This window comes from Centrocercus urophasianus, unplaced genomic scaffold (assembly GCF_019232065.1).
Source record: "Centrocercus urophasianus isolate 14NV4802_14NV808 unplaced genomic scaffold, USGS_Curo_1.0 seq_9, whole genome shotgun sequence".
Taxonomy (NCBI): Eukaryota; Metazoa; Chordata; class Aves; order Galliformes; family Phasianidae; genus Centrocercus; species Centrocercus urophasianus.
The window spans coordinates 20,399,387-20,412,647 of NW_024885532.1; the positions used below are offsets into that span (position 1 = coordinate 20,399,387).

The window sequence follows — 13,261 nt, forward strand, 5'->3', positions numbered from 1 at the left end:
TGAGAACTTCTTTTGATCCACAGAAAAAATAAATAAGTGCTTCCGTGTCAGCTGGTAAGGAAAGGTGAACAAACCTGCTAAATACAGATTATTTGTTGTCTGGAACATTGTTTTCCTCATTGTACGTCTTTGAGGAGCAGTGACAATATGTCTCAAAATGTTGTTACAACTTCACATTCGAGAAGTCTCAGAGATCATTTTCCTTCCCTCTCCCTGTTCCCAACACCTCTATTTTAGTTCCAGATATCCTCATCGACACACAAACATAATCATAGCTCCTGACGCATATGCATGGAATAGCACCTGATGTCTGTTTTCAGTACCACTGGTTGTAACAAAATGTGACAGCATCTTGCCCAACAGGCATTTTACAGAACAGGTATTTTATCTGCTCAGCCAGCTTTTATTTTAAAAGACTGAGAGGCAGCACAAGATCAGTGGCAGCTGTGGCACGTATAAACATCATGTTAGCCTGACTTCAGGACAAAACAATATCGTTCAGCTCTGATTAAAGAAACCCCTCCACTGTAGAGTACCCTGGCTCTATGTGTTTAGCAGCTCCCTGTGCCTCGCTCTCCACCTGCTCCTGTGCTCACGTCACCACAGTGATGCTCTAATCCAGCTGCCCCTTGGCTGTGTTCACAGCTCAATGATGGATCGAGCCAAGAAACAACCACAGGACAGCATGGGCAGATTCAGGTAAGTGTGGGCAGTGAGCTGAAGTGTAGTGATGTGCCACAGCCACACGTGAAGCTCACAGTGCATCACACAGCAATAAAACACAGGACGTTGCCTCTTTGGAAAATCAGAATGTCTTGGGTTGGAAGAGATGTGTTAAAGCCCATCCAATTGCAATCCCTTGCAATTATCAGGGTTGCCACCCAGGAGCTCAGGATTCCCAGGGTCCCATCCAACCTGGCCTTGAGTGCTTCCAGGGATGGGGCACCCATAACTGTTCTGGACAGCTTGTCTTATCACTGTAAGTCTGTGTAAAAAGTCAGTCCTCCTCCCATTTATAATCTCCCTTTGATTACTGAAAGGCTGTGGTGAGGTATCCCCGAGCTTTCCCTGTGTGCAGGCTGAACAAGCCCAGCTCTCACCTTGTTTTCATAGGAGAGGTGCTCCAGCCCTTTGCTCATCCTCATGGCTTCCTCTGGACCCTCTCCAACAGTGTGGAGAGGGTCTTCTTGTGCTGGCAGCCCCACACCTGGATGGAGCCTCACGAGAGCAGAGCAGAAAGGCACAACCACCTCCCTGGCCCTGCTGCCACCCCCTTTTTTTTTGATGCAGTTGGCTTTCTGGGCTGCAAATGCACACCGTTGGCTTGCATCAAACTTTTCATCCACCAGAACACCCATGTCCTTCTCTGCAGGGTTCTTCTCAATGAGTTTTTCTTCCAGTCTGGACACATATCTAGGATTGCCCTGACCCGAGGACAGCAACCTGTGCTTGGCCTTGTTAAAACTCATTGGCTTCACACAGGCCCACCTCTCCAGCCTGCCCAGGTCCTTCTGGATGGCGGCCATCAGGGGAAAAGAGGTGATCTCTTTATTTGGGATAGCAGCGAACTCGGGGACGTACCCAAGTGCTCTCCAAACCCCAGCCTCAGAGCAAGCACCCAGTATTTGTAGAGTGATTAAAGGATGTGCCGGGCTCATCCTTGAAGCTCCAGCAACACAAAGCACCTTTATCGCCGAGCAAGGAGGAATCGCTGCTCCTTCCCACGCAGCTCTTCCAGCTCCTGGCTGCGAAACCCACTCAGGCTGAGGCGCAATACCCCAGGAAGGCGCACCTGCACCGCCCGCCTTCCCCGCAGCAGCGGGCAGCACCGCCTCCCGCTCCCTCCCCTCAGCCCCCGACCCGGGCGCGCTATAAGAGGCGGCGGCGGCGGCGGCGGGGCCGGCAGTGGCGGGGTGGCCGCCATGAAGCCGCCTCAAGCGCAGCGTGCGGCGGGCCAAGGTAGGACTGAGGGATGGCGGCGGGATCCAGTGGGAGGAGGAAGGGTTCTGGTCTCACCGCGCAGCGGTTCGCTCAGCCTCCGCTTTCTTTTCCCCCTCAGCCGGCGGCCGGCGTCCCGCGGCGTTGCAGGAGGAGGCGGGCGGCTTGGCGGAGGCTCTGGGAGAGTTCGAAGCGGTGCTGGAGGACTTCGCCTGCCCCGCCGGCCGGAGCCGCTTCCACTACGGGGAGCACCTGGAGCGCATGAAGCGGCGGAGCAGCGCCAGCGTCAGCGACGGTAGCGGCCTCAGCGACTCCGAGAGTGAGTGCGGGTCGGTCGGTCGGTCGGTCTGTCTGTCTGTCTGTCTGTGCTTGCGGGCAGACTGCGCAGAAAACTTTCTTAGAGTTGCTTTGGATTTTGCCTTCGTTCAAGCGAAGATGCGATGGATGATCACGTAATGTGTCTGGCGTTGCTGTTCCTTGTGCGGTCTGCGGCGTTGTTAAGGCGCTGTCTGCTCTTGCGCTCTGGTGCAAAACAAGAGGCGCTTAAATTGATCGCTTTGAGAGTCTCCGACTAGGGAAATGCTCTCCTATTGGGAAAGGGAGGGGGTGAAATGCAAACAAACAGCAGAAAACTCCAAGAAAACAGCATCAAGAACTTAAGTTGTGTCTATGGAAGAAGATAGACCGCTGTCTGTGGTTACTTGGCATGTCTGCTCTGACTCACAGTCACACAATGGCCAGGGTTGGAAGGGACCTCAAGGATCATGAAGCTCCAACCCCTGCTGCAGGCAGGGCCACCAACCTTTCCATTTAATACTAGACCAGGCTGCCCAGGGCCCCATCCAATCTGGCCTTGAACACCTCCAGGGATGGGGCATCCACAGCCTCTTTGGGCAGCCTGTTCCAGCACCTCACCACTCTCTCTGTAAAGAATTTCCCCCTGACATCCAACTGAAATGAAAGGCATTTTGGGGAAAACAAAGGTGTTCCTCTGATTGGGGCAGAAGATCTAGTGAGAGACTGCATGCTCTCGTAAATCAGCAGGTGGGATCTTCAGGAAGATCTGGAAAATAATAACTTATCACAAGGGTGAGCTGATTTAGACTGAATACATCAATGGAATAGCACAGTAGAAAAGAGTTGGCTCTGTGCAAAGTCCTAAAGGATCTTCACTTAGGATCTTGTCTAATGCCCAGTCCTGGTATGTAACTGAGTTTCTCCCTTACTCATGTCTAAAGGGGATGGCTATGGAAGAATTAGAAGTTTTCAGGGTGCTCATGTGTGCACTAAGAGTCCTATTAGGATCCAGCTGCCTCAACCATGCAAGGGTATATTTACAGGAAAAGGAAAAGAACATCAGTCTGCTTTCCTCCTTTCTTAGAAAAGTCCTAGTAAAACACTTGCAAAAGGCTTCATTCAGGGCAGGCAACTTTTTCTTTTGAAGAGAGAGTAGAGTTGGAGAGGAACTGTGGATTTATGAAGAGCTCCTTGTACAAAACAGGCTCCGGTGTCTGATGTAATCCAGCAATGCTCCCTGTAGCTATTTCAAGAATAGGTGTAGGGAGTTTTCTACTTACCCAGGCTCTTTCCATTCAGACTGAAGTTTTCTCCCTAGGGCTGCCTTTCACTTGGTCTCTGTCCTGCAGCACAAGTGCAGTGCTAAATTCATGACCTCGCTATTCTCTTGGTAACACGTGGGTTAAACATCACTTCAGGATCAAGGAGGAGCTGGGCTGAAAGAGCAAGTAATTGCAATGTAACAAGGCGAAAGAAGTGCCAGCAAGGTTATCTGCAGATGGTTTGCTTTATGGTCTTGTTCATGAAGGCTCTGTCTCTGCAAAGTCTTATTATGCATTGCTGCAGACTATTCTAAGAATATCTCGTCATGTATTTACAGAGCAGTTCCGACTGTTACGTTTTAGTTTCCCATCAAGAAGATAAAGTACTGATCTCATCTCTGCTGATGTGAAGTAGCTGAAGGTTAGGATTTCTGCCACTCCCGTGGTGGTATCTTTGACTGTAGGGTGTGTGTGTGGGGGGGGGGGGGTGGAGGGGAGGGGAGGGGGGATGTTTTAAGCTGTAACTCAATTTCAGGGCACTTCAATTGGTCTACAATTTACTTTTCTAGAAGCTAGTAACTGATAGCAAATGGTCATAAAAATACTGTTTTACAGTGTGGTAAGGAAAGGACTCTCCCGGGACTTCTGCCGTGAGGGTGATTCCATTTAATTTAAACAGAAGGATTTACAAAAGATTGTTTTCAGTGCAGTTAAACCAGCAAATAGTGCTTTGTGGGGGTTTTGTTGCTTTTCTTTTTTTCCTCAGTTTAAAAATCTCTTCTTGGGGAAGGTGGCACCAACAGCACTAATGGAAAAATTTCTATGACGTATTCTGACCTCTTAAGGAGAAGAAAAAAAAAAAAAGATTGAAGATGCTACTTTGGAAAGTGGATGTGATAGTGCTTGGCTCTCCCACTTCTCACCCTGATGTTTGATTAGATGATCTTTGGACCAGGTCTGTCTTGGCTGTGGTTAAGCATTACATCTAACACACTAGACTCTAGAGCTTACGGTAATGAAAATGCTAGCATGTGCAGATGTTCATGATGATGTTAGTGCTTGGCACACAAGTGTTACATTAACCACAACAGCTGATTGAGTCACTGCTGGAAACCATGATGCAGTTGGGGGTTCAGTCCAACAGGCATTCTTGGATGAATACCAATTCTGTTTTGACTTTGATGAATTCAACTGAAAGAATAGCAGCTTCATGCTCCAGGTTATTGATTGTGCAGAAGCCTCTGAGTTGAGGGATATCTTTGTTTTTCACTGTGTATGTTCATTGTGATAAAATAGGATTTGGATTAGAGAGTGCGGTCTAGTTAGATTCTGCTAGCATAAATGCAGCAGAATTTATAGAGTTTACAGCTATCATTTGCTGCTGGTGTGTTGGAATAAGCTTAAGACCTGAGGGAAAGGGCCTGGAGCTGTTTTAGGGAGTGTTAGGTTCAGCCTTAAGGGAAGGTTCTTCATAGAGGGTGGTTGGCATGAAAGAGGTTGCTCTGGGCAGTAGGCACAATCCCAAGCTGCTGGTGTTCAAGGAGTGTTTGGATGCTGCTCTCAGACACAGGGTTTGATGTCTGGGTGGCCTTGTGTGGAGCCAGGAGTTGGAGTTCATGGTCCTTGGGAGTTCCTTCCAACTAATTTGATCCTGTGGAAGAGTAGAGGCTTGCCTGTGCAAATTCTCTGTTCACTTGATGTATTTTGTTTTACAGTACATATATTAATGTCAGGACAATCGAGTTTAGGCTTACAATAATGAACAGAGAGGAATACTACAAGAGGTAGAGAAGAAAAATGCTTTAGCATTCTACCAAAGCTTCATTAACATCTAGAAGCCAATTACCATAATTTGATGGTATACTCTGAATTGTTTAGACATCAGCTACAGATGCATTTTTTTTTTCTGGAACAGGTTTGGCTTCCAGTCTGCCTCTTAAACAGCACAGCAAAATAAAATATGTCAATTCAGTTCTTGCACTGATGTAGCCTGCAGTGCATAGCTATTTTTAGGGGCATGTAAATGCTTTCTGACCAATACCTCCTGGCTTTTAAACACAATGAAAGACCACGAGTGCATCTGGAGCTCTTAATTCTTTAATTCAAAGCCGAGCAGGTGCAAGTTTCAGGGGCTGAATCACTGGTTAATGTGCAGTGCCAGGCATGGTGCAAGGAGTCATAGTTACATGCATGGAAGTCTGTGGGGTTGGGCTGATGCCTCTCTGAAGCTTCAGCCATTGCAGCACTCGTCCTGAAAAGCCAGTTTACGTATGTGATCTATTGCAGTATGTAGGGAAGTTGCAGAGGGATGACAGAAATGAGTGAAGAGATGAAATAGTTTCCAAATGACTGACTAGACTGAGCTGCCAGCCTAGAGATGAGATGGCTTGGGTGGGGACAAGCTGTCTTCCAGAACATCCCAAATGACATCAGGAAAGTGACTGCGACCTCGCCCAGTATAAGAAAATAAAATTAAGCCAGCAAGACTCAAATAATCACGGAATCAAAGAATGGCCAGGGTTGGAAGGGACCTCAAGGATCATGAATCTCCACCCCACCCTGCCACATGCAGGGCCACCAACCTCCACATTTAATACTAGACCAGGCTGCCCAGGGCCCCATCCAACCTGGCCTTGAATACCTTTAGGCATGGGGCATCCACAGCCTCTCTGGGCAAAAATGATCTGAATAATGTTTTAGGTTACTGATACACTTAAGGGAAAGAAAGCCAAGGGGTGTCAGGTACACATGCTTCTTGCCAGGTGTTGCAGTTTAATGAGAACTATGCTTTTTGGTAAGGTTTCTTGTTCTTGCCTCTCTGGCATACTTATTTCTTTCCTGTCCTTCAGAAAGAAAACCTTAGGGAACGGGATGACTGGAGCTGGCAATGCTGCCTCACCAGTAGTAGGCATGATGGAGGAATAAGATGATAAGCTTTGAAATAATGAGAAGTTGATCTTGCTCATCTGAGTTTCAGATGTCCAAGATCACTTCCTTGTGACTATTAGCTGTGTGATCTCAAATCTCTTACACTGTTCAGCCTACACATGCCAATGGTGAGAGGTGTGAGATTCCAGTGGCTGTGCTGTAACAGATGGTTGATGGCTGGGCAAAAGCAGCGAAACAATGCAATGAAATGCAAGTGTGATTGTGATGAACCAAGCCTTCTCCTTGAGGGCCACAACATTCATGTTGTGAAGCGAGCTCTGAGTAGTGAGTATTTCTCACTTCTGTGGGTTGCATTCAAACCCAGATGTTTTATTTGCAGCACGTATCTGTATTCTGACTTGCAATTAATTATGCAGTCTATTCATTAAGTGCTGAATATTGTTACATAACGAACTCACAATTTGCAGACTTAAGTGGAATTGCAGACCTTTTTCTCTGAAGACTTTGGGAATGAGGTATTTTTCTTCAACTTCACTCATTGCAAATTATAGTCAAAGCTTTTACTGATTCCAGTTCTTCTTCGTACCATGTGCTGTGCTATGGTTCTATAAATAACATAATAATAAAGAAATCAGACAGCTGGTCTCTTCTGTTTCATTTTAAAACAGACAGCCTTGGAGGCTTTCCTCCTTCAGTTAGTTACTGTCCAGAACCTTCCAGTTGTTCACGTCATGGGAACATGCTTATACTTTCATGGTACTGCAGTGTTGCTCTTTTTGTGGTTTATTTATATACTGGAACACCAAAGGTCAATGCTAACTACAGATTACGTTGCCAAAGTAAAATACACCCATATCTGTTGCAACCCCCTAATTTTGCCTCTATTGGCTTCGTTTAGCTCAGTTGCTTAACTATCAGATTTTAAGTTTTTAGTTTTTTTTAAAGACAGTTCTAAGAGACATAGTTTGTACATGGCACACAGGCAGTAGAATCACAGAATGGCCAGGGTTGGAAGGGACCTCAAGGATCCAACTTCCCTGATGCATGCAGGGCCACCAACCTCCACATTTAATACTAGACCAGGCTGCCCAGGGCCCCATCCAACCTGGCCTTGAACACCTCCAGGGACGGGGCATCCACAACCTCTCTGGGCAGCCTGTTCAGCACCTCTCTACTCTCTCTGTAAAGAATTTCCCCCTGACATCCAACCTAAATCTTCCCTGCTTCAACTTAAAACCATTTCCCCTTGTCCTGCTGTTATCTACCCTTTCAAAGAGTTGATTCCCCTCCTGTTTGTAGGCTCCCTTTAGGTACTGAAAGGCTGCAATGAGGTCACCCCGCAGCCTTCTTTTCTTCAGGCTCAACAAGCCCAGCTCCCTCAGCCTGTCTTCTTAGGGGAGGTGCTCCAGCCCCCTGATCATCTTTGTGGCTCTCCTCTGGACCCTCTCCAAAATCCAACTGCAGAAGAATCCAACTGCAAAGCCAAAACCATTAATGGATGCAAGATGAACTTGCATCACAGAGAGGGAAGGGGTTGGATGAAGAAGGGCAGCAGCAATGAGATTCTTGGCATCAGCCTCCAGCTATTAAGTTGCAGGGGATGTTATATTTGCATGGCAGTGGAAGTCTTCCAGGGCTCCTTATTGAAGGCAAGTCAGTGAGCCTGGGCTGTGGCAGGACTGGAGTGTCCTTTTTCCCAGAGCTGCCTGCCCCAGAGCTTACATCACTTACGAAGGTGGTGGTTTTGCACTGTGGGTACCACAGGAATTCAACAGTGCTTTGTTTTCAGTTTTTATTTGCAAAGTTGATATTCCCAGCACCAAAATCACTGCTGCTTGGTGGCAAGCATAAGCCAAAGGCACTGCCTAAAACACCACTCTGCTTCTTGTGAAAGATAAATAGCCATATATGCTTGAAGTGGTTTAATTTTACAGCCCATCAGAGGGTACCTCTGTTCTGTGAAAGCTTTTCACCTTTCCCTGCTTTTAATACATTGTGAGGTCAGTGGTCAGTACTTCCAAGTGTTCATAGAAGGACTACAGGGAAAAATACAACAGGAATCAGGATGATGAAGAATTCAGGCATGTGTGTGGATGTACATAAAAATGCACAAATAGATTGAGGTCAATTTAAATGGCACAGTAGTCTTCTGAAATCTGAGTTGCCTTCACAAGGGTTCTCAAAAAGAAGCCTTTATTTCAGCCATGGGTAAAAGCAACAGGAGCTTTGGATGTAATGCATGAGAAGCACAGGTTTGTAATAGCTTCCCAGCATCGTTACATCTGGTGCCTGGATACCAGTAGCATGGGCTTTGCAGTGAAAGTGTACTCAACTTCATAGCTTTTGTTCTCTGGATTACTTCTTATGAATTCACCAAACTTTTAAAATAAACCCCTTGAGAATTCACAGCCTGTTCTTCCCAAATGTTACCTCAGACATGTGTTTCATCATTGGTCTGTTCTGTTGGTGTTTCATTGGGTTGTATCCTTGGCTATTGCCGTTTGTGTGAGGTGTTATTTGGCTTTTTCATAATGGCAGGGCTTTTATCCCAGTTAAAATTTTCCATTCTGAGTTCCTTGTTCAATAGGGTTTGCATCTTGGCTAAAAACTAATGTGGTTTTAGTTGAAAGTTGCTCAATTTCAGGAAGAGATTTGTCATATCTTTAACTATGACTTGAAACCCACTAATGTGCTAGGGTTCATTTCATTGTACAATGCTGCTGAGAAGATGATGATGCAGAGCAGAGTCAGATTCCTTCTCTCACTTCTTATGAGGATTAGTTAATCTTTTTAGGAGCTGCTTCAAAAAACATTTATGTCTTTTTTCAATGCTTTTTCTTTCTGAAGCTCTCAATTCTGCCCTGTATTCCCCAGATCTGCCAGAAGTTTCAAGTAGGCTAGTTCTGATCCCCTCAGGTTTAGACAGAACAGGTATTTAAGACTGAAGCTGCAGAGATCGTGATGAAAAGTTAGTATGAAGCATCATCCCACTTCTGCACCAGAAGTACCAGCAGCTGACTTGGCCAAGCCATCATTTCAGATATCAGATGCCATTTTGTTTGCACAGTGCTGTGAGTAGCACGTGCACTTGTAGCAGGAGCTGAGCTAATAGCAGAGGGAACTGTATGGTGAGGTATGATGATACTGTGATAGCCCAATATACATATGTATAAGAGAAAAGATCTGCCAGGGTGAAGCCCCTCACGTAAGCATTTGCAGTTGTGTGATGCAGCAGACAGTTGGGCAGGTCAGCATTTCTGTCCTTAATGAGGCACTGCCTGTTTCTGTATGTTATTGCCACAGCAAGTGATATAATTATGCCTCATATAATAACGATGCTTCTGAGGAACCGTTTCTCTCCCAGAGCTCTTAATTCACTTTTAAAATAGCTTCTGAAGAATTCTGGTTACTGAAATTTCCCAGAATACTGTGAATCATTCTGGCCTTGTGAGATTTAACTTAGGTTGATAGGATGATTGCTGTAATACTCCCTAGGTGATGCTAAGTGCAGGGGATGCTTTCCTTTCCAGGAGACAAGGAAAGGACCCAGGACTTCTTCCTTTTAAACAGTAGGTGTGGGAACAATAGCCTCCAAACAATAAGTTATTTACTCATCCCTCTGGCTTTCAAGTTGGTAAACTTCAGTTCTCCAGACTTTGAAGCCCGTGTGAGAAACATTCTGTTTTTTTCATTTAATCCTATTGCAAAATTTGAGACAGTGCTATTTTTAACTTGAAATGATTTTGTTTTGTTTTGTTTTGTTTTGTTTTGTTTTAACAGGTGCAGATTCACTCTACAGGAGTAGTTTCAGCCTCAGTGATGAAAAACTTAACTCTCCAACTGCATCTACTCCAAGCTTGCCATCTCCATCAGTAACTCCTTGTAAAGGTAAACTTAAATCCTCAGTGTTTCTCCTGAATTCTCAACTATATAGGCTTCTCCCTTTGGGCAAAGATACACATTTATGCATGAACTCTCAGTTTTGCTTTCATTCAAAAAAAAGGATTACTGATAAGCACACTACAAGTGCAAGAATTATTGCTGCTTCTGGTCAACACAATGTCATGAGGCATCCATGCTTCTTCACAGGTTATTCAGTAGCTTTTGGTTTTGAATTGCCCAGCTACAGAAAGTTCTTTGGTTAGTCAAATCTGTTACAAAACTGCTTACAGAATATTCACTTTAGAATTAACAAGTCTAACTTAAGCAACTAAGTAGCCTTAGTATCCTGTCTGTGCACAGAAATGCTTAGCTGTGGGGCTGCAATGTCTGACTGGTTGCAAGTTACAAATAAAAAGTTCTTTTACTAATTACCAAGATGCTAGGCAGAAATGTGTCATAGTTAATGAGAAGTAGGGAGTTAAGTGTTTCAGTTAAACTGGTACTACTCAGTTAATACTTGGCCAGGAGTCGCACATGAGATCAAGACCTTTTTCCTGATGAGAAAGTAGAAATAGTTGGGACCACCCTGCAATAGACTTTGGAGGTGAGATAAAGAAGCCACTTGAAATAAACCTAGGTTGAATGGAACCAGTGATGTTCTCAGCAGTGGAAATTTGAGTAAATGCTTGGATGTAAACTGAACGTGTGTGGATCTTGATCAGAGGATCTAACATCTAGCAAACCACAGATAGATGAGGTTTGGATTTGGGCAGGACTAGGAGCTAATTGAGTAGGGTAAGGACATGAATGCAATATCTGAATGCAGTAATAAAAATTCCACATTAGCAAGGTTGACCTTGCTATTCCAAGTAAACTTGACCTACAGCTTTTTTTCCCCACATCTTCTGTGTGTTCTTTTAAAGGAAGCTAAACAGGCTTGGCTTGCCTTTGTCAAAATGATCAAAAGCTTTAATTTTCAGTTATTTACCTTCTTCTCTAAGAGTGCATTTGGACACTGCAGCAACCATCAACTTCTCCAAAAGCAATCCAGAGCTGATTTGATACCACTAAAAATGATTTGGAGGATTGTGTGGTTCCAGTGGTTTCTTTTGTCACGTCTTAATACTGACTATCCCTTCCTAATCTGCAGCAAAACTTGGAGACACAAAAGAACTGGAAGAATTCATAGCTGATCTTGACAGGACACTAGCAAGTAAGTAAGTTTTTAGGAGACTGCTTATTGCTTTGTCTCTGATTACAGTCATGGGGTGATGAAAGCCAGTGTATTGGTGGAAGTTGTATATTCCAGTTGTCTACTGAGTTCTTCATTATGATTTGAGAGGAGTGTGGGTAAACAAAATAAAGAAGCCAATCCAATACCATGTTCCCCACCACGTATTCTGCCTATTCTTTTTCTTCCTGTGCTGTTTGAGGTGTGATACTGGGTGATTTTTTCCCCATGGACCAGGGCGTAGAACCCAAAACAACAAAACATAGGACTAGATCTACAGAGCCACATGTTCAAAAGCTATGAGCTGGGTGTTTTTATATTTGTTGGAGGTATTTTCCTTTCCCCATAATTCTTGAAGCCACAACCATCTGTCTTGGTTTTAACTCAAGAGAGCTGTCCTTACAAGCTTCTCACTTCCCTGTCTCAGAAGTGAAACCAGGATTAAGATATTTCTAGCTTCCTGATTATTTGTTTATTTATTGTCTTATATGCATGCTTGAGCCAACTGTCCTTACCACTCAAACTCAAACTTAATTGACAAATTGGTCTTCTGAGAAACTTCTGAGTTTGCAAGTTTGGGGATTTTTGTTCTCTATGAATCTCCAAATTTGACTTAGCTGTTGTCTTGCACAGCTGTCTTGCAGCTAACTGTGAAGGGGCTGGTAGTGCACTGACTTCACTGCCTCCTTGCAGAGCACAGCTAAAGTGAGGCTAGGAATTGCTACTTGCTGTGCTAGTTCTTACCAACAAAGAAACCTTTGGCTACCTCAGCAGATTCTCATTTATAGGGTCACTAGTTTTACAGTGATGTGCCATCTTTTTCATACATTGAAGTTCTAGGAAAGTCTAATTTCCATCTGATATTTCACTCTTTTTTCTGAGGAGTCACTATTTACATGCTTTGAGGTTACACAGACTTTTGTAGCAGCTTCTTGAAGCATAATACAACTATTAGAATAATAATAGACCTGAGTTCTTATGTTAACCTTTTGCCTTTCATATTACTTCTTAAAAAACATTAAAAAAAACCACAATAGTTGTGCCTGTCAGGCAGCTAGCAATCTTACTAAATACAGACTTCATAGTTGCTCTTGTTTTGTATTTCCAGGTATGTGAAATGAATCTTTGGCACTGCTTGCCTGTGGATGTCATCTGAAGGATAAGTGACATCAGTGGTGGAGAACTGCTGCCTTTGTCTGATAACTTTGCTACCCAAGATATTCACCTTGTGAACACAACCTTTGTAAACTCCTACAAGTATTTAATTGGCAAACATCAGTGTTGTTACTTTGCAGCAGCTGGAATCAGATAACTTAAATTTTCCAGCTATATTTTACCTTAAAATATAGCTTGAATTTTAATTTAAAGTTGCTTTTATGAAAATATATTTGTAATTTTATATAGTTGAGAACTTTTAATGCTTTTTTCCATTATAATATATTTTTATACAAATAAACCCTGAACTGGAATCCAGATCTCTGAAACTTTCATATGAACATGTGAGCTGTGAAACATCAGTACAAATTATGCACTTACTGAAAACATGGAGCTTGAAAATATCTGATAAGACTGTATTTTTTATTAGGCAAAATGTATTACACTGTCTTCATACAGGACTTCATACTGTTCCTATCAAATTGCTTGAGTAAGTATTTTTTACTCTGTAAAATTTTACTACAGTCAGGAAGATAAAGTTAGTTTTTATTTATATTAAAGGTAATCTGAAATAACATTGACTTAGTACAGATTTGAACAATAACAC

The 13,261-nt window shown here is 43.8% G+C and overlaps 1 protein-coding gene across 1 annotated transcript; it reads left to right on the forward strand.

Moving 5' to 3' along the window:
• The first annotated feature begins 1,922 nt into the window (after positions 1–1,922).
• On the forward strand, positions 1,923–12,902 carry RGCC (regulator of cell cycle). The gene is made up of 5 exons (XM_042839316.1): positions 1,923–1,959; positions 2,060–2,257; positions 10,167–10,274; positions 11,419–11,481; positions 12,608–12,902. The coding sequence occupies exons 1-5, from the start codon at positions 1,923–1,925 to the stop codon at positions 12,613–12,615; spliced, it is 414 nt and encodes a 137-aa protein (XP_042695250.1). The 3' UTR covers positions 12,616–12,902.
• Positions 12,903–13,261: the final 359 nt, after the last annotated feature.